Here is a 26534-nt window from a genome sequence, read left to right on the forward strand (position 1 = left end):
GGTTTAGGGTGAAGATCTGATAGATATAAAAGTTGAGATTAAAGCAGAAGAAGAAGAGGTGTATGTGAGGGATGATCAGCAGTCTATAGAGGAGGATGGAATAACGGGGACATTTATAGAGGAGGACACTCCTACAGAGATCAGCACAGGTGGGTCATGAACACTAAATACACTATATACTCCATGTTGTACATTACATACTCCTGACCCCTGCACTATATACTCTATGTTGTACATTACATACTCCTGACCCCTGCACTATATACTCTGTGTTGTACATTACATACTCCTGACCCCTGCACTATATACTCTATGTTGTACATTACATACTCCTGACCCCTGCACTATATACTCTATGTTGTACATTACATACTCCTGACCCCTGCACTATATACTCTGTGTTGTACATTACATACTCCTGACCCCTGCACTATATACTCTATGTTGTACATTACATACTCCTGACCCCTGCACTATATACTCCATGTTGTACATTACATACTCCTGACCCCTGCACTATATACTCTATGTTGTACATTCCATAGTCCTGACCCCTGCACTATATACTCTATGTAGTACATTACATACTCCTGACCCCTGCACTATATACTCCATGTTGTACATTCCATAGTCCAGACTCCTGCTTTCCCCCCTCCCCCCACTGCTATATATACACATAATATGGATTCTCTTTTGTTCCCCCCATTTCCTCCCAGCTGGACATTTTATATTGGATGATGTGATTGGAGCACAGACTTTTACATGGTGATAATAATGTGATAACATCCTCCAACTTTGGACCCTTAAACAGAAAGTGATAATGAGGGAGGAGTCAATACCCCAATGATGGTGGTCTTCAGGATCAGTCCAGTCTTCATCTTGGTTGTTCTCCCCCCATCCTCACTCTCTGACGTTTGGTGGGGCTCAGCCCCGCTGTTCTTCATGACTAAATCATGGACTAAATAAGGAAGTGCAGTACTTCTTGTGTTGGGAAGATGGCGATGAGTGATAGAGGGGGTGGGGACCCTCGTCCTATAAACCCCTCATCACTGTCCCTCCTATAAAAGACAGTTCTGATTGTTTCCTCACTCTCTGACTAAGGTCCATGAATAAAGAAATGACCTGGTAGGAGATCAGAGGAGCCATTTCCTAGTTCCCTTGAGGGTGGAATTGTAAGCTCCTCAGAGACCAAGCTGCCTGATGTGGGCGGAGTCCTGGTTTGGGGGAACCAATCAGCTCCTGTCTAGTAATCCTCTTTGTCTTTGTATTTTAGTCCATGGCCGGGAGATGAGGAAAACCTCCGAGGATTGTCTCACTTTGTCTCCAGACTGGAAAGTAGAAGATGAGGACATCACACAGTATAGTCCAGGAGAAAACCCGGCTCCCTCCAATGTCCATCCAGCACCACCCAGTGTAGATGGACCATCGGATTCCTCGTATCCTGAGGAACCTCAGACTGTGCGGGACCGGGCTGGCCTTCCAACAGGGAAGAGCTTCTCCTGTACTGAGTGCGGGAAATGTTTCCAATCTAAATCTGATCTTAATGTGCACAAAAGATCTCACACGGGGGAAAAGCCATATTCCTGTCCTGAGTGTGGGAAATGTTTTTCACGGAAGTCCAATCTTCACACACATCAGAGATCTCACACGGGGGAAAAGTCATATTCCTGTCCAGAGTGTTGGAAATGTTTTTCAGTGAAGTCCAATCTTTACACACATCAAAGATCTCACACGGGCGAGAAGCCGTATTCCTGTCCTGAGTGCGGGAAATGTTTTTCAGAGAAGTCTGGTCTTCATAAACATCAGAGATCTCACACGGGGGAGAAGCCATATTCCTGTCTTGAGTGCGGACAATGTTTTTCAGAGAAGTCCAGTCTTCATAAACATCAGAGATCTCACACGAGGGAGAAGCCGTATTTTTGTCCTGAGTGCGGGAAATGTTTTTCACAGAAGTCCAGTCTTCGTAAACATCAGAGATCTCACACGGGGGAGAAGCCATATTCCTGTCCTGAGTGTGGAAAATGTTTTTCAGATAAGTCCAATCTTCACAGACATGAGAGATTACACACGGGGGAGAAGCCATTTTCCTGTCCTGAGTGAGGGAAATGTTCCTCACTGAAGTCCTGTCTTCCTGTACATCAGGGGTCCCACAAAACCCTGGAGGTATATTAGTGCCTTGAGTGCGGGAAATGTCTTCTAGATGAATGTTGCTGGACATCCCAGCTCTCATGTGGGGAAGAAGCACACCCTGATATACACATCAGATATATTCCATGGCTGATCTTCATCATGGAAGAAACAGTTCATAAGGAGATCAGAGGCCCCAAAGACATGGATGAAGTGTGGGACCGTGTTGACCATTGATTGCAGGAGAAGAATAAAAATGTAGTCCTGACCTAGAGCACTGGGCTGACTTTTGGGGTGCAGCCTACAGTGAAGGAAATGTGTATTTTCTCCCCTGCTGATGTTGAATGTTTGCCCCTCACACAGAAATGATTGGTCTAACAATGGAATGTTCGCCCCTCACACAGAAATGATCGGTCTAACAATGGAATGTTCGGTGTAACACTGAGAGACAGAATACAACAACAAATTCAGCAGAAATGCGTCTAACAAATGATGACTGATCTGCATGTTCATGAGGGAAAGAAGTATTTGATCCCCTATCATTCAGCAGGATTTCTGGCTCCCAGGTGTCTTTCATACAGGTAACAAGCTGAGATTAGAAGCAGTCTTTTAAAGGGAGTTCTGCTAATCTCATTGTGTTACCTGTATAAAAGACACCTGTCCTCAGGAGCAATCAAACCATCAGATTCCAAACTCTCCACCATGGCAAAGACCAAAGAGCTGTCCAAGGATGTCAGGGACAAGATTGTAGACCTACACAAGGCTGGACTGGGCTACCAAACTATGTCCAAGCAGCTTGGTGAGAAGGTGACAACAGTTGGTGCAATCATTCACAAATGGAAGAAACACAAAACAAGTGTCAGTCTCCCTAGGTCTGGTGCACCATGCAAGATCTCACCTCGTGGAGTGTCAATGATAATGAGAACAGTGAGGAATCACCCCAGAACTACACGTGAGGATCTTGTCAATGATCTCCAGGCAGCTGGGACCGCAGTCACCAAGAAAACAATTGGTAACACACTACGCCGACAAGGACTGAAATCCTGCAGTGCCTGCAAGGTCCCTCTGCTCAAGAAAGCACATGTCCTGGCCCGTCTGAAGTCTGCCACTGAACATCTGAATGATGCAGAGGAGGACTGGTGGAAAGTGTTGTGGTCAGAGGAGACCAACATCCAGCTCTTTTGCATCAACTCAACTCGCCGTGTTTGGAGGAGGAGGAATGCTGCCTATGAGCCCAAGAACACCATCCCAACTGTGAAACATGGTGGTGGAAACATTCTGCTTTGGGGGTGTTTTTCTGCTAAGGGGACAGAACAACTGCACCGCATCAAAGGGACGATGGACGGGGCAATGTACCATCAAATCTTGGGTGAGAACCTTCTTCCCTCAGCCAAGGCATTGAAAATGGGTCGTGGATGGGTGTTCCAGCATGACAATGACCCAAAACACACGGCCAAGGCAACAAAGGAGCGGCTCAAGAAGAAGCACATTACGGTCCTGGAGTGGCCTAGCCAGTCCCCACACCTTCATCCGATTGAAAATCTGTGGAGGGAGCTGAAAGTTTGAGTTGCCAAACATCAGCCACCAAACCTTAATGACTTGGAGAGGATCTGCCAAGAGGAGTGGGCCAAAATCCCTTCTGAGATGTGTGCGAACCTGGGGGCCAACTCCAGGATACATCTGACCTGATTGCCAACAAGGGATTGGCCACCAAGTACTAAGTCATGTTTTGTGAAGGGGATCAAATCCTTCTTTCCCTCATGAACATGCAGATCAGTCATCATTTGTTAGACGCATTTCTGCTGAATTTGTTGTTGTATTCTGTCTCTCAGTGTTACACCGAACATTCCATTGTTAGACCGATCATTTCTGTGTGAGGGGCGAACATTCCATTGTTAGACCGATCATTTCTGTGTGAGGGGCGAACATTCAACATCAGCCGGGGAGCAAATACACATTTCCTTCACTGTATATGCTAGAGATGGTCTGCACATAAATGGAAGGGGGTCTGCTGTGCTGGGGGAGGGTTTTATGGGAAGGCTGGATGAGTATATAAACTAGGGTGGAGGGGGGAGGGAGAATTCAGTTTTAACGGGGTAGACAGATCAGACAGGGGTCAGTACTTGTTGGTGTTACAACCAGTGGAATTGGTACCATTTGTATGAAAATAAAAAATACACAAAATCCGTGTGAACAAGGTGTCAGTGAATGAACAAGGTGTCGGTGAATGGACAAGGTGGCAGTGAATGAAGAAGGTGTCGGTGAATGAACAAGGTGTCAGTGAATGAAAGTGTTTGTTCCCCAATGCCAGAAGTCTGCCCAGCACAATAGGTGAGTTGGAAGGTTTGGTGCATGAAGAGAACTAGGATTGAATTGGTATTGCTGAATCTTGGCTTCATTCTTCACATGACTGGGCCATTCATATTCCTGGCTAGGTTCTCTTTCGGAGAGACGGGGGAAATAGGAAAGGTGGTGGTGTCTGTCTCTATGTGAGAAGTGATCTCAGAGCGAGTGTGAAAGAGGACCTAGATGATGGAGAGTGTGATGAGGCTGAAGGATTATGGGTGGAACTGCACATGGGGGGCGGTACTACAAAGGTCATCATTGGAGTTTGTTATAGGCCTCCCAGTGTTAATGAGGAGGTGGAGACTCAGCTCCTCCCACAGATGGAAAGGGCTGGGACAGTGATAATAATGGGGGATGGTAACGTCCCGGAAAGTGACTGGAGTAATGGGACTGCGGGTGTAAACACAAAACAACCCCTCCTGCCCTCTATGGCCCAGAACAAGGGTGGATAGATGGACCCGGAACTTGAAGAAATTCCCCACCAAGGCATCAAAGGTTGTGCGGCTCTAAACAAGGCTGGGGAAGTCCCACCAATACTGGAAAGCGAAACAAAAAGCACACCAACCTTGTGCATTACCTCAGTAAAATGTGATTTTATTGGATGTGAAAATATCCTCACAAACAGAGAAGTATAACAAGCGTGTAAAGTCCTTAGTGAGACTTGACCAATCAGAGACCAGCGCGAGTCTAAACACGAGGGAAGGTTCTCAGAGTCAGGCTGACGCGTTTCGAAGGGAGTCCCTTCTTCATCAGAGCTGACTTGCAATGACAGCCCTCTTCAATATATACCCTGGGACAGAGGTTGGACCCTCCCACTTGGGTTGGGCAGTCCCAGGAATGGAGGCGGGACAAAGGTGACATCACAACATGCTCACACAAGCAACAATACATTACACATCAAGAAGTATAGTAAAAGACATTAGAAACATTCACCGGCATTAAAGCTGTAAGAAACGCAGGGCAGTGTAATATATACATGAGGAGGTCATATAGTCTGTGTATATATATATATCCCCATATAATAAATAATGACATATTGGGAATGCTGCATTGGGGTTCATGGGGATAATATTGTTGGATCAGCACAATGTATAAAAAGTAAAAATGAATGAACTGAATACATAATTCCTTTGGATAAAGCCTGCTGTTTCCTCAATTGTTGGCTTCTTTCCATGGAGATAAATGTGAACACAAAGTAGGTATACACATACATTTCAATGGCAGCCAGAATGTCCTTGCTTTGTGTGGGCTGTCAGTGGGGTCATTGGGCAGATCTTTGTCTTTAGATGTATGGAGTATTCATGAGTAGTGTTACTATACTGGCAGCAGAGGGAGATCAAGTGCTGCCATTGCCAAATATAGCTTCTGGAGGTGAATTGGAATGCACGCCAATAGGTGCGTGGCTGTGGGGGCGCATGTGCAATGAGGCGATGGCACGCTGGAGTAGTCATGGAGATGGGCCTCCAACAGGCTATCGCACATGCGCAGTGAGGCGACGGCACGCTGGAGTAGTCATGGAGATGGGCCTCTGATGGGCTATCGCACATGCGCAGTGAGGCGGTGGCACGCTGGAGTAGTCATGGAGATGGGCCTCCGACGGGCTATCGCACATGCGGAGTGAGGCGACGGCACGCTGGAGTAGTCATGGAGATGGGCCTCCAATGGGCTATCGTACATGTGCAGTGAGGTGACGGCACGCTGGAGTAGTCATGGAGATGGGCCTCCGATGGGCTATCGCACATGCGCAGTGAGGCGACGGCACGCTGGAGTAGTCATGGAGATGGGCCTCCGACGGGCTATCGCACATGCGCAGTAAGGCGACGGCACGCTGGAGTAGTCATGGAGATGGGCCTCCGACGGGCTATCGCACATGCACGCCAAAGTCAGCTTATCATTTACCTAGTGGAGTGCACTCCGGACATCCCGGAAGGACGGCTGTGAGATGTGTTCCAGTCGTGACTGTAAAGTTGGACCTCTACCTACAACTCTTGGGACAATTAGCCTGCATGTGACCTCGCTGTCTCCATCTACAGCATCAAGTCTGGGGTGCTCTTCCTTTATGTCTCCACCTGTTTTCCAAACCAAGAGGTCCTCCCCTAAACCTTGGGGTGTTGGTGGGATTGACCTGAGCCTTTACATAGTTAATAGGGTAGATCCGTGATGAATTTGCATCTTGCATCACGCCTGTCCCAGACTTGTGTTCTACTCCTAGCGCTCTGGGTCACACTCCTTAGAAACAGACTATTAAATTCTCACAGGTCATTCCCTTGGAGAATGTCAAAAGAAAGTCCTGCCATTACCCCAACAGAAGAAATTCCCTGTAGAATTCACCTCACAGGGATCAATGATGGTCAGGAAAGCACCTGTATCACAGAAACCAACGACTTTTTGTACATCTATGCAGAGCTCCTGTAACTGCTGCTGCCTTATCTTGGGGTAAGTGGCTGGACTCCATAAACTAGAAGGGCACCAGTTGTTGTTGGAAGCATCAATTCACTTTAAGATGGTGAAAGGCTCTTTCCTTCTGGCACCAGAAATACACTGGGATCAGGGCAGGTGTTTTGATTCTGGGGAGGGTGAAGTTCCTTGGGCATCTAGCCTGGAGATGCCTGGGTTATCCACATCTGTAGCATGGGTGGTCCAAGGGTGACCAGAGGGCTGGGGTTGGAGTGGAATTTCTTCAGAAGCTTGGTACATATCCACATAGTGCACCAGCTTGGGAGAGGTGGACCTGAGAGTCTTTTTCTAACAGGGCAGCTGGCCTGGCAGTGACCGGTTTGTCCGCAGCCAAAGCAGAGTCTCTCTGTAGAGATAATGTTAGTGGATCAAATTATCCTCCCAGCACTTCAAGTGTGTCCCTAAGCCAACCGCTTCCATACCCCAAAGTGATGTCCTGCTGGAACGAGCATTAATAACCATGTGGCCCTCAGATGAAAAGCCATCCCATGGATACTTTTGTAGTTTTGCTGCTGAACTGGGACATGTACCTTGCAGAGGCATGTTGAGGCCTCTTGCTGGTACATGTTTGGAAGGGGCAGGGGTTGTAGCGGAGGGAAGAAATATATATTTTTTTGTGTGTTGTTTGTTGAAGCACAGACAGCATTGTGTCCTGTAGCTGAATAAAGCCAGATGGGCCAGCAGCAGGTTTGGATGCTTAAGGCTTGGCTGAACTCAAAGGACAATATAATAACCCTATGCTGGCAGAAAGGGTCAGACGTTTCTGAGTTTACTTCTGTGATGGACACACAGGACTGAGGGCTGCATGTCTTCCTAGAAAGAGGTTACCTGGTGCACAGAATTGCTGAGACAGATAGCTTCCTGGACACTGGGACTCTGCTCTACTCTCTGATCTTCTGGCAGCGTCTGTCTGTGTGGCCCAGATGCTGGGGCAGGACACACAGCCTTCTGAGGACCCATGATGTGCATATGAAGAACCTCTGCCCACCAGACCTCCTGTTCCCTGCCAAGCTGCCTGGACTTCTGTTGACTGGTGAGTCCCTGAACCTATGTTGTGTCTATTGCTGCTCATCCCTCATAGTGCCTGGACTCTGGACTAAGTGGCTGCTGGATCCGATTGCTGCAGTTTGCCAGTCTATACCCTTGATGTGCCATACCATGCTGCCCTGGTCTCTGCCCTGTGCTTGAATCACCCCACTTTTCTGTCCAGTTCCCTATACTGTGCTGACTTAGCCCCTTGTCTGTCCAGATCCCTGTCCTGTGCTGGACTCAACCACATGTCTGCCCAGATCCCAGCCCTGTGCTGGACTAAACCACTTGTCTGCCCAGATCCCTGCCCTGTGCTGGACTAAACCACTTGTCTGCCCAGATCCCTGCCCTGTGCTGGACTCAACAACTTGCCTGCCCAGATCCCTGCCCTGTGCTGGACTCAACCACATGTCTGCCCAGATCCCTGCCCTGTGCTGGACTCAACCACTTGTCTGCCCAGATCCCTGCCCTGTGCTGGACTAAACCACTTGTCTGTCCAGATCCATGCCCTGTGCTGGACTCAACCACTTGTCTGCCCAGATCCCTGCCCTGTGCTGGACTCAACCACATGTCTGTCCAGATCCCTGCCCTGTGCTGGACTCAACCACTTGTCTGCCCAGATCCCTGCCCTGTGCTGGACTCAACCACATGTCTGCCCAGATCCCTGCCCTGTGCTGGACTCAACCACTTGTCTGCCCAGATCCCTGCCCTGTGCTGGACTCAACCACTTGTCTGCCCAGATCCCTGCCCTGTGCTGGACTAAACCACTTGTCTGCCCAGATCCCTGCCCTGTGCTGGACTCAACCACATGTCTGCCCAGATCCCTGCCCTGTGCTGGACTCAACCACTTGTCTGCCCAGATCCCTGCCCTGTGCTGGACTCAACCACTTGTCTGCCCAGATCCCTGCCCTGTGCTGGACTCAACCACATGTCTGCCCAGATCCCTGCCCTGTGCTGGACTCAACCACTTGTCTGCCCAGATCCCTGCCATGTGCTGGACTCAACCACTTGTCTGCCCAGATCCCTGCCCTGTGCTGGACTCAACCACTTGTTTGCCCAGATCCCTGCCTTGTGCTGGACTCAACCACTTGTCTGCCCGGATCCCTGCCCTGTGCTGGACTCAACCACTTGTCTGCCCGGATCCCTGCTGTATCAGCTGGATTTGACCCTTGCTACATCCTACCCTGGTCCGCCTAGATCCCTGCCTAGTGTGCTGGACTTAACCACTGCTACGCTGTATTCACCCTGTGGGCTGGGTACATTCCCCTTGCCATACCGTCTGGTGGCCTGGTGTACTGGTTCTCCATTTTGCTTGGCCATCCTACATGGACTATCTATGTGGTATTACATTGCTACCTGGTGGACTATTTTGTTGTGCTGTGTCTTGTTATCCATACTGTGCCCTCACATTCCCCAATATACCCCGTATGTCGGGTTTTGTGTGATCTGCTCTGTGTGCTCTCTCTCTGCACTTCTAGTGTATCACTAGTGATGGGCTGAACACCCTCCGGTTCAGTTCATGTTAGAACATTCGAACAGACCAAACGTTTGCCGCCAACATCGAACCTATGGGACTCAAACTTGAAAATTCAAAAGTGCCCATTTAGAAGGATTATATGCTAGGTGTCAGCAATAAAAGTGGTATGGGGACTCGGGAACTGCCCTGATGGACATGAATCAGTGGAAAATAAATTCTAATAGTACAGTTTTTAAAGGGGCAGTTATTTTTCATTGCTTAAAGCAGTGCTTCTCAATTATTTTCTGTCATGCCCCCCCTAGGAAGAAGAAAACATTTTGCGCCCCCCCGCGCGACTGTAAATAGTATCATTTGTCTATAAAATTGTTATAAGTAGGAATAGTGCCCCATCATTGGTGTCAGTGGGAGGAATAGTGCCCCATCATTAGTGTCAGTGGGAGGAATAGTGCCCCATCATTGGTGTCAGTGGGAGAAATAGTGCCCCATCATTAGTATCAGTGGGAGGAATAGTGCCCCATCATTGGTGTCAGTGGGAGGAATAATGCCCCATCATTGGTGTCAGTGGGAGGAATAGTGCCCCATCATTGGTGTCAGTGGGAGGAATAGTGCCCCATCATTGGTATCAGTGGGAGGAATAGTGCCCCATCATTGGTGTCAGTGGGAGGAATAGTGCCCCATCATTGGTGTCAGTGGGAGGAATAGTGCCCCATCATTGGTGTCAGTGGAATAGTGCCCCATCATTGGTGTCAGTGGGAGGAATAGTGCCCCATCATTGGTGTCAGTGGGAGGAATAGTGCCCCATCATTAGTATCAGTGGGAGGAATAGTGCCCCATCATTGGTGTCAGTGGGAGGAATAATGCCCCATCATTGGTGTCAGTGGGAGGAATAGTGCCCCATCATTGGTGTCAGTGGGAGGAATAGTGCCCCATCATTGGTATCAGTGGGAGGAATAGTGCCCCATCATTGGTGTCAGTGGGAGGAATAGTGCCCCATCATTGGTGTCAGTGGGAGGAATAGTGCCCCATCATTGGTGTCAGTGGAATAGTGCCCCATCATTGGTGTCAGTGGGAGGAATAGTGCCCCATCATTGGTGTCAGTGGGAGGAATAATGCCCCATCATTAGTATCAGTGGGAGGAATAGTGCCCCATCATTGGTATCAGTGGGAGGAATAGTGCCCCATCGTTGGTGTCAGTGGGAGGAATAATGCCCCATCATTAGTATCAGTGACACCAATGATGCGGCACTATTCCTCCCACTGACACCAATGACACTTGCTGACCCCTGTTGCAGTATGGTGCTGCTGCAGCCAGCATATGTGGTTGCAGCAGCACCTCTGCACTGCACACTTACCGGCTTTTCCCTCACTCGATTTTCGCGGGTCCGCTCAGCTCCGCCTCCTCGCCCATGATTGGCCGCCTGTGTACCTTTCCTGAGCTACAGTTCTGGCGGCCAATCACCGGTGAGGAGGCAGAGCCGAGCGGCAGGAGTGAGGGAGTGGCCGGAGTGACGGAAGGAGCAGCGCTTCCTGGATGGATCATCGTGGGAGCCAGGTAAGAGACAGCAGCCCTCTGCCCACCCCTGTACGCACCCCCCTTGATGGAGCCTCGGGGGGCGCGCCCCACTATTTGAGAAGCACTGGCTTAAAGTAAAAAAAAAAAAATATTCATTTAAATATCATGCCTGGGGGTCCCTTAAACTACCTGCAAAGTTGCACATCTGTACAATGTATAGAACCTGCTGCAGCAGGACTCACACTGTAACCCTTCAGAGTTATTCTTGACAAGTGCAGGATTGGACCCGGCTCTAAAAATTCTAATTATATGTAATGCACCTCTCATACAGGTATAGAAAAATGTGGCCTTCAGTGTTGATGGTACCTGAACACTGTGTCCCCTCACAGTTACTATTGCTGGGTGCAGTCATGGGCCCTGCAGTTGAGAACTGTTAAAAATTATAGAAAAATTATCCAGGATTGATTCATGTTGATAAATGTCAGTTGGTCAGCGGAGTCTGTGGACAGACGCACTCTTTTATCCATCACAAAACCTCCAGCAGCACTGAATGTCCGTTCGGAAAGCACGCTGGGTGCAGGACAGGCCAGTAGCTTGATGGCATATTGAGCAAGTTCTGGCCAGTGATCCATCCTCAAGACCCAGTAACCCAGTGGATGCTCAGTTGGAAAGGTCTCCAAGTCTGTTCTTGCCCCTAGATAATCCTGCACCATATGATGCAGACCCTGCCGATGGGTGCTTAAACCTAACAGCCCTGGGCGCTGAGGACTAAAGAACTGTTTAATCGGTCAGCTGGCCGCCTTCTCCACCGCTCTTCCTTTAACAGAATGAAGCCTCAGAAACACGTTGTCCAGGAAATGGTGACCTCCCAGTGTCTGGAAAGGTGTTACACAATTTCAAGGTGTCCTCAGGATGTTTCATCCTCTGCTCCCTCTGGGAAGACTGGATGAGCTCTGCACCTTGACCCTTGTAACGTGGATCAAGAAGGGTTGCCAACCAGTAAAGATCTCGCAGACACTTTGAGGAAATCTTGAAAATGAAAGATGTACACACAGTGCGCTGGTTATGCAGCAAAGTTGAGGCCTTGTGTGCTTTTCTGCAACACTGGAAGACAGTAGGGAGCCATTCTGAGCAGATATCATCTGAGGGATCATGTGAATCTGCTAAAGTTAAAGGCATCCTGAAAGACCTGAAACAGATGAAGTTTGTGAAACTTTTACATTTCCTATTCGATTTTCTAGCAAGCTGAAACCTTTGTCAGAGGGTCTTCAGAACAAGGAACTTATGATCTGTCAGGTAAAAAACAAACTAGAACAAGCAGCTAAAACTCTTCAGAATCTTTCTGATGGGAAAGAAAAAAACGAACTTGAATTTCTTAGTAAGTTTACAGAAGATGGAAAACGACATGGGCTGCAGCTGACCAACCTTCAAGCTGCTGACAGAATTTCAGTCTATAGGCCAATCTGTATTGGCCAAAGCAGAAAGAGATTTCATTTTGAGGCTTTCCTCGTTCTCCTCAGATATTGTACAATCTGTCCATATATTGAACAGCGTGTCTTGGCCAGACAAAGCTCACATCCCCAACTTTGGATGGACTGAGTTGCACAGAATTGCAAAACATGTTTTTGATAATCAGTTTGAAGACAAAATTGAGCTGTTAGAAGCAGAGTGGGCTGACCTCAAACTCTCCATTCCAAATGGACTCTTTTAATGAGACTCTGAAAAGACTGAATCAGCAGAAAGAAAGATTCAGCAACATACTCCCTCTGGTCAATTTCTGTGCCGTACTTCCCCAACAACCGCCTCATGTGAACGTGGCTATAGCTACCAAATCAGAATAAAGACGGTCTATCGTTCATCACTGACACGGGAGACTTTGGATGATCTTCTGATGATTGCTGTTAATGGACCACCACTAAAAGATTACAATCCACACACAGCCATTGGAGTGGTATTTTGTATCAGAAAGGGGACGTTACACAAGTCTTGGTCCTGCTGTACAATGAAAACCATAGCAAATCTTGATGTGAAACTGGCTTCCTACTGCTTTTTGGCATCCAAAAAATCATTTTTTGGTGTTTTTTTTTTCTTAATTGAATAGATTGCAATCCACACACAGCCATTGAAGTGGTATTTTGCATCAGAAAAAGGGTATTACACAAGTCTTGGTCCTGCTGTACAACACAAACCATGGCTGCTCTATGTTACAATGGTTACTATTGTTATGCCATGTTTTTTGGCATCTAAATACGCACTTCTTTGTTTTTTCTTAATGCACTACTTCTCTAAGCTCTCTTTTAATAAGATGCTGGAGATAAAAAATGCAAAATGTTTACTATTGTTATTTATTTTATTTAATATTTTTTGGCCATCAATAGAGGCACTTTTTTCTTTTTTCTTAATGCCGCACTTCTCTAAGGTCTCTGCTGGAGATAAAAAATACAACATGTTTACAGTTATTATTCCATGTTTTTGGCATCAAAATAAGCACTTTTTCTTATGCTATACTTCTGTAAACTAAACTTACATCCTTTAAAAGAGACTTTACTGCAGTTACTAAAGATGCAGGAGATAAACAAAAGAAATACAAAATGTTCACTGCAGGTTTAAAGCTGTAAAACTTGATATTTTGATTGCACCCGATTGATATTAAGCTATTGCTGTGATGTTTAAATTGACATAATAAAGTTATAATTGCAGTTTTTTTATATTTTGGACTCTTTATTCTAAAGAAAAATGTAATTTCATAAGCTTTAAGGGGGTGTGGTTGGGGGCAGGGCTAGGGACAGGGTTGGGGGATGGGCTGGGGGTGGGGTTAGAGGTGGACCTGGGCAAGGTTGGGTGGGGCAACTGGTGAAGAGTAAGGATTGTGCCTGGCTAGTAGGTCTAGACTCAAAATGGTTTATCCGGATGTATACAGTATATATATGACAAGGCAGACTACTTCATGTAACATTACATCTTCATCTCAGATTGTAAGCGGATTGGATTGGCCTGTGTATGGGATTCCAGATCAAGTCATGGCAAGGTACACGTTGAGCGTTGAATATCTGGGTGTAGAGAGATCACGGGGGGATTTGTATATCTGTTGTCACATGTTGCTGAGTTACTGATTTCTTACACCACATTTCCAGACAGTTGGATGTAATTCATTAATATTTGGAAGTAATTGCTGGCTTGTATTTCTCCCCATTATTGTGGATTAGATCATTGTACTGTTATCTTGTATTGTTTATTATTTATCATCACCTATTATATTTCATCCCCATTTTGTACTGATTTATATTATTAATAAATATATATTTTTGCACATTATTGTGTTTTATTTTGTCTTCCAATTATCACAAATACAGAACTGGGATGTCGGTTACTTTGTGAGAATTAGTAGGGAATCTCCTTCATTCCAGATCCCGCCTGTTTCCATGAATTGTAGACGGATTATTTCCTCACAGATAAAGTTCTGACAATTTGTACCGTTCTGGTGTTTTTGGTCCTCAGAAATGAGATCTGCCATCATCAGACATGATGGATTTTCAGACATCTATCCCATAGTTTGTAGACTCTATAACTCTCCTACACACTGAATCATAGACACTGATTGGGGTTATTGTACCCAAGAAATGGCGCAGAATACACCTTTGTCTACATTTATAAGGAAAGACCATTTATTTGTAAAAACAAGAAACAAGAAAAAATGGTAAAAAGTGGTGTTTAAATACCACCAAAATAAATATCTATTTGTGTGAAAAAATTACAAAAATATAATTTGGGTACAATGTTGCATGACTGTGTAATTGTCATTCAAAGTGTGAGAGTGCTGATAGTTACCAGTCGGCCTGGGCAGGAAGGGGGTGGAAGTGTCCGGTATACAGGAGGTAGAAATATTTATTTTTAAACAGACCTCTAAGTGTTTGTGAAATCTCCCACCACAAAATGTACTCAGCCAATCACAGGGCAGGACTCCATTTTTACTCTTCTCCTGCCATCAATGGCCAACCCGGTCCCACACTTCATCCATGTCTTTGGGGACCTCTGATCTCCTTATGAACTGTTTCTTCCATGATGAAGATCAGCCATGGAGTATATCTGAGGTGTATATCAGGGTGTGCTTCTTCCCCACATGAGAGCTGGGATGTCCAGCAACATTCATCTAGAAGACATTTCCCGCACTCAAGGCACTAATACACCTCCAGGGTTGTGTGGGACCCCTGATGTACAGGAAAACAGGACTTCAGTGAGAAACATTTCCCTCACTCAGGACAGGGAAGTGGCTTCTCCTCATGTGAGATCTCTGATGTCTTGAAAGATGGGACTTCACTGAAAAACATTGCCCACACTCAGGACAGGAATACGACTTCTCCCCTGTGTGAGATCTTTGATGTGTGTAAACACTGGACTTATGTAAAAAACATTTCCCACACTCAGGACAAAAATACGGCTTCTCTCCTGCGTGAGATCTCTGATGTCTGTAAAGATTGGACTTATGTGAAAAAGATTTTCCACACTCAGGACAGGAATATGGCCTCTCCCCTGTGTGAGATCTCTGATGTCTGTAAAGATTGGACTTATCTGAAAAACACTTTCCACACTCAGGACAGGAATACGGCTTCTCCCCCGTGTGAGATCTTTGATGTGTGTAAAGACTGGACTTATCTGAAAAACATTTGCCACACTCAGGACAGGAATGTGGCTTCTCCCCCGTGTGAGATCTCTGATGTGTGCAAAGACTGGACTTCTGTGAAAAACTTTTCCCACACTCAGGACAGGAATACGGCTTATCTCCCGTGTGAGATCTCTGATGTGTGTAAAGATTGGAATTCTGTGAAAAACTTTTCCCACACTCAGGACAGGAATACGGCTTATCTCCCGTGTGAGATCTCTGATGTGTGTAAAGATGGGTCTTCATTGAAAAACATTTCCCGCACTCAGGACAGGAATATGGCTTCTCGCCCGTATGAGATCTCTGATGTGTGTGAAGACTGAACTTCCTTGAAAAACATTTCCCACATTCAGGACAGGAATACGGCTTATCTCCCGTGTGAGATCTCTGATGTGTGTAAAGACTGGACTTCTGTGAAAAACTTTTCCCGCACTCAGGACAGGAATACAGCTTCTCCCCCATGTGAGATCTTTTATGCACATTAAGTTTGGATTTAGAACAGAAACCCTTCCCACACTCAGTATAGGAGAAGCTCTTCCCTGTTGGAAGGCCGGCCCGGTCCCGCACAATCTGAGGTCCCTCAGGATACGAGGAATCCGATGGTCCATCTACACTGGGTGGTGCCGGATGCACATTGGAGGGAGCCGGGTTTTCTCCTGGACTATACTGTGTGATATCCTCATCTTCTACTTTCCAGTCTGGAGACAAAGTGAGACATTCCTCGGAGGTTTTCCTCATCTCCCGGCCATGGACTAAAATACAAAGACAAAGAGGATTACTAGACAGGAGCTGATTGGTTCCCCCAATCCAGGACTCCGCCCACATCAGGCAGCTTGGTCTCTGAGGAGCTTACAATTCCACCCTCAAGGGAACTAGGAAATGGCTCCTCTGATCTCCTACCAGGTCATTTCTTTATTCATGGACCTTAGTCAGAGAGTGAGGAAACAACCAGAACTGTCTTTTATAGGAGGGACAGTGATGAGGGGATTATAGGACGAGGGTCCCCACCCCCTCTATCACTCATCATGACAGAGGCATGCCTGTGTTAGCAACATCACGGGAACATATGCCCAGCAATCATCTTTGCAGTCATGGATTTTCTCCTGTTGCCCCTTTACTACACTTTCCAGTTCGGAACATTTTTCTTGGTAGGCTATAGCGGCCTCCATGTTTGGGTCAGATTTTTCTGTGCTGGTCAGAGCTCAGGCTCAGAGACCAGTAGTTATAGCAGAAGACCAACCAACAGGATAGGTATACAGGCAGGTCACCCTGACAGATGACGTAGGCTCACCTGAGGTGCGGGGTCTAAGCACTAACCAGTATCACCAGAGCTCCAGATGGTGGGTATGGGTTTTACTGCGTGTTAGTACCAGGTCACAGTAGTAGTAGTCAATAAACAAGCCAAGGGTCAGTAACAAGTGGTTCCAGGTCAGTAGTGAAGGTACAGAAGGTAGCAGGAGAGACAAGGGCAAGATATTGGATGGAGAAGGAACAAATATCTGCCAACCAGGAAGTGCAGAGACATGGCTTAAATCAGGAAGTTCATGGGAGGAGCAAAGAGTTCAAGGCTCAGCAGAAAACAAAGCAATGGATTGAGCAAAGTGCCGTCCATTATATCAGGTAATTCAGTGAGAAGAGTTACTGCCAGACACAGTAGAGGTTCTGGGTTCAAGTCCAGGCTCTGACAGGTGTCTACGTTGAGCAGAGGCAATGAATTAATATTTAGCTTCCAGCTGAGCCCCAGAACCTCCATAAATCCAGTCTAGATACATAAATTGTGTCTGCAGCACAGAGAAGGAAGATTATCCGAGAGAAATCCAGGAATACAGGACGGGGAACACAGCTCAGGAAAGTGACCAGGGGATTACAGGCTGATATCACCCAGTCCCCGCCCTACTCTGGACCAATCAGTGAGCAGTATGGGTGGAGGAATGGATTTAGTGTTCATGACCCACCTGTGCTGATCTCTGTAGGAGTGTCCTCCTCTATAAATGTCCCCGTTATTCCATCCTCCTCCATAGACTGCTGATCATCCCTCACATACGCCTCTTCTTCTTCTGCTTTCACCTCAAATTCTATATCGATTGGATCTCCACTCTAAATCAAGGAAATGAGAGAAAATATCATCTGTAAAATGTAAGATTTATGATTGTGACATCACACACCAAATCCACACATTGTCTCCCTTCACAGAAGCAGATCACATGTGATATGTGGGTACATTTCCCCTAAATCCCGCATGCCATCCTGAAACTGTCCATTTCCTATCCCGTGTTGCGGTATTGACCACAAACACTGAACACGCTCAGTAAATACCGCATGAACAGGCGTTACATTCACAGAAGGGAATAAAGAATGAAATGCATGCGGTCATTAATTAGTGGTGGAGACATGCGGCATTCAGGAAATGTGTACTGCTTGGGAAAGAGTGGGCGGCCGCTGGCATCCTTAACAACCAGTAAATAACATGGTTGTTAGGGAGCGAGCGGCTGCCACATCCAAACCAACCGATAAAACTTGAAAAAAAGAATTACTGGCAATGAAATATTAAGAAAATGGTATGGGGTCCCCCCCTTTGGGGATCTAGTATGGATTTTGAGGGGGACCCCTTGACAAAATGAAAGAAATACATACCAGACCCCTATCTGAGCATGCAGCTCAGGAAAGGGGGGACAAGCAAGTGACCCCCCCTCCTGAAACATACCAGGCCATGTGCCCTTATCAAGTATCATGATTGGATCATCGATGGATCTACATCAGGGGGATATTTTTCTTTATTTTTGTTTTGTCAATAATTACTTCCAGTGTTTGTTTACACGATATGTTTTTTGGTGAATGAATAGGGGTACTATGTACTCTATACTCATTCACATTGTGGGGGGCCGGGATCTGGGGGCCTCCATGTTAAAGGTGGCTTCCAGATTCCAATAAGCCCCCCACCCAAAGACCCCACAACCACTGCCCAGGGTTGTGAAGAAGGGACCCTTGTCCCCATCGCCATGGGAACAAGGTGCTTTTGGGGGCGCAGAGTGCCCCTGTCCTGAAACACCCACCCAATGTTGAGGATATGTGGCCTGGTATGGTTCAGGAGGAAGGTGGGCACTCACTAAGGGGCTGGTATTGATTTTGGAGGGGAACCCACGCCTTTAATTTTATTTTTTTGGCATCGGGGTTCCCCTCAACATCCATACCAGACCTGTCACAGCTGTCAGCGGGGAAATTGGCGGCCGTCCGCTCCTTGTTTACTGGTTGTTGGGGACACTGGCGGCTGCCCTCTCCTTAACAACAAGCTATTTACAAGTGTTGCTATGGACACCAGTGGTAAATTCCCCGCAGGCTTCACTGCTAAAAAACAGAATGCAGCATCTTACTATATACTGGGATACGGGAATATACCGCTTTGTGATTGGAGCCCATAGTCTCTACAAGTCCATGTTCTAGATTCTCCATCCCACCAACCTTGTAATAGTGAGGGATGGTGTGACCTTCCTGTGTGGAATCCCGGGAATACAGAGGACGGGGACATCTCTCTGGGGGGTTCCTGGTATTAGGTGGCTCCATCATCTCCTTGTGTCCTTCTGAAAACTCCTCCATCACTCCATACTCCTCATCCTCCTCTTTATACTCTTCTTTAACATCAATATTATCATCCCCGAGGATTCCACTCTGAAAGATATAATAAAACATTCATTGTAACAAACATGCTGTGTATAAATCACAACTACCAATAATTGTCATCATCTACCTGATGATGGTGAGGGATGGTGTGACCTTCCTGTGTGGAATCCCGGGAATACAGAGGACGGGGACATCTCTCTGGTGGGTTCCTGTAGCTGGGTGACTCCACCATGGTGTCCTGGTACAGATCTTTGTGTTTTCTTAGAAGCTCTGACTCCTCCATCCCCCCATCCTCATCCTCCTCCTCTTATCTCTTTTTTAACCTCAACTTTAGGATCTCTCAGGTTTCCACTCTGAATATATAATAAAATGACATCAATGGTAACAATGCAGATAATGTACAGATCCTAATGATACTATCAGTGATTGTTCCTCATCTACCTGATGATGGTGAGGGATGGTGTGACCTTCCTGTGTGGAATCCCGGGAATACAGAGGACGGGGACATCTCTCTGGTGGGTTCCCATGACTGGATCCATCTGTAGGAAACACACACACTGACTGAATCCATTGTTTCTATGTGTTTATCAGATGATGGGGGATCTAGGTGGATCCTCCGTACTGCTCTCTCCTTTACAATAAAGTCTCCTCTTACCCGGTGATGTGAGGGGCGGCTGATTGTCCATCATGACGTCCTTGTAGAGATCCTTGTGTCCTTCTAAATACTCCCACTCCTCCATGGAGAAATAGACAGTGACACCCTGACACCTTATAGGAACCTGACACACACAATGATACAGTCACCATCCAGACACATCCCTTGTCTGTTACTGGAGAATTTCCCAGAATTCCCGGCACCGCTCACCTCTCCTGTCAGCAGCTCAGTGATCTCTCTGGTGACTTCTAGAATCTTCTTCTTCTTTCTCTCTTCTATCAGGGAGGGAGGTGGAGGCAATGTGATGTCATATGATCTCCAGACTTCACAGAAGGAAAACTCTACATCTGAACACAAATAGTCACATCAAATGATATTCCCAGAATCCTCCTCACCTCTCCATTCAGGTCTCCATTTTATTAAAGCCCCACTTCAGGCTGAGGTATAATTCCCCCCCACAGGACCCCCACACTACGCAGGGTATAGGCTTGTTGCAGCATTATGATGTCATCACATACAACACAGGACCAATAGAACAAAAGCCAGATGGAGGGACATTGGGAGGAGGAGCTGTGAGGTCAGTGTGATGTCATAGGATTCTCTGACTCTGAATGGAGGAACATTGGGAGGAGGAGCTGTGAGGTCAGTGTGATGTCATAGGATTCTCTGACTCTGGATGGAGGGACATTGGGAGGAGGAGCTGTGAGGTCAATGTGATGTCATAGGATTCTCTGACTGTGGATGGAGGGACATTGGGAGGAGGAGCTGTGAGGTCAGTGTGATGTCATAGGATTCTCTGAGTCTGGATGGAGGGACATTGGGAGGAGGGCCTGTGAGGTCAGTGTGATGTCATAGGACATATAGACTCTGGTTGGAGGGACATTTGGATGGGGAGATTTGAGGGGTCCTCTATATGAGGCTCCCATGCAAACCAAATCATTGTTCCTGGGTGTGTCCTACCTCTCCTAAACTGAAGAGTGACCTTTGACCTTTACCATCCAGAAATCTGTCCGGAATCTGTGGAAGTAAGCTGTCATGTGATCAGATGACGTGCGGAGGAACGGAGTGTAAATAGCAGACAATTGTCTCCAGAGCCCCTAATGGTGGGGATGGATTTGGCGGCGTGCTGGTGCCAAGTTTCCTCCCCCCAGGGTCACTGCAGGTGTGGAGAAAAGCTGTGTAAGAGGATATGGAGGAGAGATGAGGAGGAGATCCAGGAATCAGGAGAAAGGTCAGGGCAAGCAACAGACGAGCGCATCCAAGAGACCAAGCCGGGGTCACTACACAGAAAATCAATCCAAGGAAACAACAGGCAGGACGAGGAATAGCAAGAAGGAGCTGAGAGACCAATGAGAATATTGCTCAGCCAATGGGAGATGATCTCAGCATGACTTCCATCATGAAGGAGATGAGGGGGAGGGGAGGAAGTCACTGAAGGTGACCATAGATCCATGGAAATTCAGCTGGTTCAGCAGGGATCGCTCACATTTCCATCCATGTGTGGCCACTGCCGGATAAAAGCCACTCCCCCAGCGGCTGCAGCCAATAGCTTCAGTGCTGATCTGTGTATTCTGAGAGCGGAGGAGTCCCCCCATTGTCAGAATACAAGAGTGCAGCGGGGAGGATTCCCCCATCCACCTCCAATGTGTGGATGGGGGAATCACTTCAGTTTTTATGGTCATCCCGCTGGCTGAACGATAAAACTGAACCATGTAGGCCAGCTTTGGGAGCAAATATATTATCATCAACTCCTCCCCCTGAAGGGGTTCATCTGGGTTCCCACATTATATATGTGTGTATCATCATCTGCTGGAGATAAAAGACGTCACAGTGACTATGGAGGAAGAGGACGGACATGACTATGGAGGAAGAGGACGGACGTGACTATGGAGGAAGAGGATGGACATGACTATGGAGGAAGAGGATGGACATGACTATGGAGGAAGAGGACGGACATGACGGAGGGGTTACTGGGTGTAAATAGAACATAACATCTTATTACCTCCTGTGCTGCCACTTCCAGAAACGTCTCCTCTCAGCTTCACTTCCACACTGAAAGTCTTGTCTGTACCTGACATCACTTCCTGTCTGTACCTGACATCACCTCCTGTCTTTACCTGACATCACTTCCTGTCTGTACCTGACATCACTTCCTGTCTTCCATAGAGACTTCCTGTCTGGGTAGAAGTGAGATCCCCACCTTGTGGAGCTCAGAGGAACTGCAGCCCCGAGAAGCGTCTGGTAGTGTGACCCCGGCCTTGTGCTGGGTGTGTATGGACTGTAGATCCTTATAGAGGGGTCACCTCCACTCCCACCAAGGGGGACAGAAATATATGACTCCTCGGGGGAGGGGTTTTGGCCCCTTTGATTTTTCAGTAACATTGATTGCAGATTTAGTCCTGTAGAACATCTGGTATATGGATACAAAGCCCCCCAGCTGGGAGTAAAGGGTGGAAATGGCTGGTGACCCCCAGATTTGGGCAATGATGTCATCACTATAAATGGATAAAACCCGCGCTATGTGTAACAACTCCAAACCTACAAAAACCTTCTAGCGGACTGCTGCTGTAACAAAGGGAAGGATTCCCTGTCATCTAGAAGAGCATTATGTGTCACAGCGCTGTCCTATTGTGTGTGCACAGAAATCATCACAAATACACTACAAATATGTGGAGACATTCAGAGATAAAGAGCTCGGGGCTCCAAATCCTATTCTCTGCACATCCACTGCTTCCACTTTACACCCACTTCATTGGTCTTATGGGGTTTATCAATAAATGAAGGAAACTGAACCGTGTGCAAATCCATCCACAACATAAAGTGCTTTGTGCTCAAGATGCTGCTCCCTGCACATCCACTGCTTCCACTCTACACCCACTTCATTCATCAGATTTGCTGCTATAGGAAATCATCTCAAATCCTGTGCAAATCCATGGAGACCGACAATATTGTGTGCTCAGTATAGTGTTCTCTGCAAGTCCACCGCTTCCACTTTGCATCTACTTCAATCCACTTATTATACTCCAAAAATCCACCTATCAGTGAAAAGTTGATAAGGTGTGAAAGTGCTCCGCCCACCAAACTGTGTCAGCTGTAGTGTAGCCACGCCTTCTTCCACCTCTTGTACACGGGATGGTGAGGGCGCCCCCTAGTAGTGCTTCCCCCTCACCACACCAATAGGACTCCCAGCTTTTCAGCTCCCAGAGTCACAAACATCCTTCACACTCTCCTCATCTCCGATGGTAAAGGAACCGGATCCTCCTCGCTCACTCCTGCAAGTCTGCTGCGGGTTCTGTCAGTCTCCCTCCTAGACTCCGCCTCCGACCGCCATTCCAGCAGGAGCTCCGCCTCTAAATATACACTCAGGGAGGAGAGAAAGGGGAACCCGACATCATGTGACACCTTTTATTACATGGAAATACGAAAATCAACGGGACTAATGCAACCACATTTACTGCAAAATCAGAGGAGCCAAAATGTGTCCCCCGAGCAGTCAGGCTGCAGGAGATCTGCTGAGACATAGAAAGGGAAATGGGAGCTAATAGGCTGCAGGAGATCCGCTGAGACATAGAGAGGGAAATGGGAGCTAATAGGCTGCAGGAGATCTGCTGAGACAATGAAATGTGTATGAAATGGATGGATGTGCAGACACTCCCAGAAGATGATGTCATTATGAGTGGATTGATATATATTTTTGCATTGTCCCCCCCAGAAGGATCAGGTTTGGCGGGATCGCTCTCATTAGCTATACATTTGTATTTTGTGTTCTGTGTTTGTAAGACTTTTCTATATGTAATAAGAGATGTTTGTTGAACAGTTGGTTACATAAGAGTTACATTTATTTCTTCTTCCTTTATTCAGTAATGTTTCATCTCCCGTAGTATCCCTGTAAGGTACATATTATACAGGAAGGGGGATTATGGGATGGATCTCGGGGCTGCAGTTCCTCTGAACTCCACAAGGTGGGGATCTCACCTATACTCACACAGGAAGTCTCTATGGAATACAGACAGGAAGTGATGTCAGACACAGACAGGAAGTGACGTTAGACACAGACAGGAAGTGATGTCAGGTACAGACAGGAAGCAGAGAGGAGACATTGGTGGAAGTGGCAGCAGAGGAGGTAATAAGATGTTATGTTTTATTTACACCCAGTAACCCCCGTCATGTCTCTCCTCTTCCTCCATAGTCACATCCGTCCTCTTCCTCCATAGTCACGTCCGTCCTCTTCCTCCTTAGTCACGTCCGTCCTCTTCCTCCATAGTCACGTCCGTCCTCTTCCTCCATAGTCAGGTCCGTCCTCTTCCTCCATAGTCACGTCCGTCCTCTTCCTCCATAGTCACGTCCGTCCTCTTCCTCCATAGTCACATCCGTCCTCTTCCTCCATAGTCACGTCCGTCCTCTTCCTCCATAGTCACATCCGTCCTCTTCCTCCATAGTCACGTCTGTCCTCTTCCTCCTTAGTCACGTCCGTCCTCTTCCCCCATAGTCACGTCTGTCCTCTTCCTCCATAGTCACGTCCGTCCTCTTCATAGTCACGTCCGTCCTCTTCCTCCATAGTCACATCTGTCCTCTTCCTCCATAGTCACGTCTGTCCTCTTCCTCCATAGTCACGTCCGTCCTCTTCCTCCATAGTCACGTCCGTCTTCTTTCTCCATTGTCACGTCCGTCCTCTTCCTCCATAGTCACGTCCGTCCTCTTCCTCCATAGTCACATCTGTCCTCTTCCTCCATAGTCACGTCCGTCCTCTTCCTCCATAGTCACGTCCGTCCTCTTCCTCCATAGTCACGTCCGTCCTCTTCCTCCATAGTCATGTCCGTCCTCTTCCTCCACAGTCACGTCCGGCCTCTTCCTCCATGGTCACGTCCGTCCTCTTCCTCCATAGTCACGTCTGCCCTCTTCCTCCACGGTCACGTCCGTTCTCTTCCTCCATAGTCATGTCCATCCTCCATAGTCACTGTGACGTCTTTTATCTCCAGCAGATGATGATACACACATATATAGTGTGGGAACCCAGATGAACCCCTTTAGGGCAGAACATTCCCCCACTTCCGGGGCCGGAACATTCTCCTCATTGTGGAGATAAATTCTAGTAATATGGTCCTCTAAACAAACAGCACTGACAATAAATAGAGAAGACAAGGACCATCCTGACCATACATGGCCTACAAAGGGCAATGATGACACTACACAGGCAGCCAATGGGCAATCATTACACTATGCAGCCAACACAATGATGGAGTGCCGGGGTCAGGAGTATGGAGCATAGAGCCCCTTACATTGCTGGGAAGGAGGAAGGAAACATTCCTTTGTAACAGAAAATGTATATAAATCTGAGGCGCTTTTAGGAATGTTGGGGGGGTTAAAGAATGAAAGGGGCTTTATAGCGACTAAAACATTTAATATGTGTAACATTGCGCTGTTTATCTTCTCCTCCCCTCCCCCGCCTGTCTCCAGCACTGCACCCGGGGACTAGCAGGGAGGGGAGACACCTTGCAGTGTAATGAGAACTGATTGGCTGCTCCTTGGGAAAGGGGAGTGTCCTGCTTATCCTTTCTCCCTTTCACTCCCAGAGCCATTTTTGCATTTTTTGCACATTTAAAAAATAATTTTAGCCCTAAAGATGACACAAAACCCCCAAAATATCGATTTTCTGAAAGTAGAGACTTTAGAGAATAAAATAGCGGTAGTTCTAATTTTTTATATCACAAAATATTATCACAAAGTCTAGGAAATGCCAAATTTCTGTAAAAAATACACTTAAGTTAATTTCAGGGCACAAAAAAAGCAATAAATGACCCATTTATGTGTAACAATATAAAAGCCGAGGTTGCAGCGAGTAAATAGATATCCAACATGTCAAACCTTAAGTTGTGTGTGCTGAAATGGTGACAACCTTTAGTCCCCGGTATTATCTATAGGGGACACATTTATAGCCCCTTCTAGGTCATCAGTATAGAGTACGGAGGAGGTCTGCTCCTAGAATTATCCTCTCATTCTGGTGTGACCGGCGATATGTAACGTGTATCACAATCAATGTTATCACGTGTAGGCGCTCCAGCGTGTGCTCTTACGTTTGGGCGTACATATATGTGGGGGTGGGAGGCCTTAAAATTTTTTAAAGGGAAGAGTTATATACTTGGGTGTAACTTTAATTGTTTACAATTAAAAAAAAAAACATTTTTACTTAAGGGGACAAAGTCCTCTATGTGATGACTTTTCATGACAGGTTCTCTTTATTGAGACATCCAGGGTCTAAAAGACCCCCAATGTCTCCCCTGTACTCCATTGGATGTAATGTAGTGCACATCGCACCGCATTACATTCTTACCGTCCTCGATGGTCGGGAAATCTGTCATAACGTCACTTCTGGGTCAGGACAAGAAGGGAGTGAACATGTCCGCTCTCCTCCATCCCCTCTACCCTCCGACACCCTCTGACCCGGGCCCACAGATGGGCAAGCAGAGCCGGGGAAGCATAGTAGGTACAGGAGAGGCTCACACACACGGGGTGGCAGAGGCTGGCACCTGAAAGGAGAGCCCTGTGGCTTGCCCTCAGCAGGGATAAAGATTAAACACAATACTTGCCCGGCCCCCAGAACTACATGTCCCGGGCGTCGGGTGATGTAAAGTGACCATCCCTGCATGATGAG

General features: G+C 47.0%; 1 protein-coding gene across 1 annotated transcript in view; it reads right to left on the reverse strand.

Moving 5' to 3' along the window:
• Nucleotides 1-12797: 12797 nt before the first annotated feature.
• LOC149445484 (uncharacterized) overlaps nt 12798-26534 on the reverse strand; it is a 114128-nt gene continuing 100391 nt past the window's right edge. Inside the window, exons 3-4 of the mRNA XM_089653779.1 lie at nt 15342-16254; nt 12798-12847 (exon numbers count right to left, since the gene is read on the reverse strand). Of these exons, the coding sequence (XP_089509905.1) occupies nt 12798-12847; nt 15342-16254 (963 nt within the window). The remainder of the gene's footprint in view (nt 12848-15341; nt 16255-26534) is intronic.

Source organism: Staurois parvus, unplaced genomic scaffold (assembly GCF_062004578.1).
Source record: "Staurois parvus isolate SC_StPar_1 unplaced genomic scaffold, SC_StPar_1.0 ptg000720l, whole genome shotgun sequence".
NCBI classification, from domain to species: Eukaryota; Metazoa; Chordata; class Amphibia; order Anura; family Ranidae; genus Staurois; species Staurois parvus.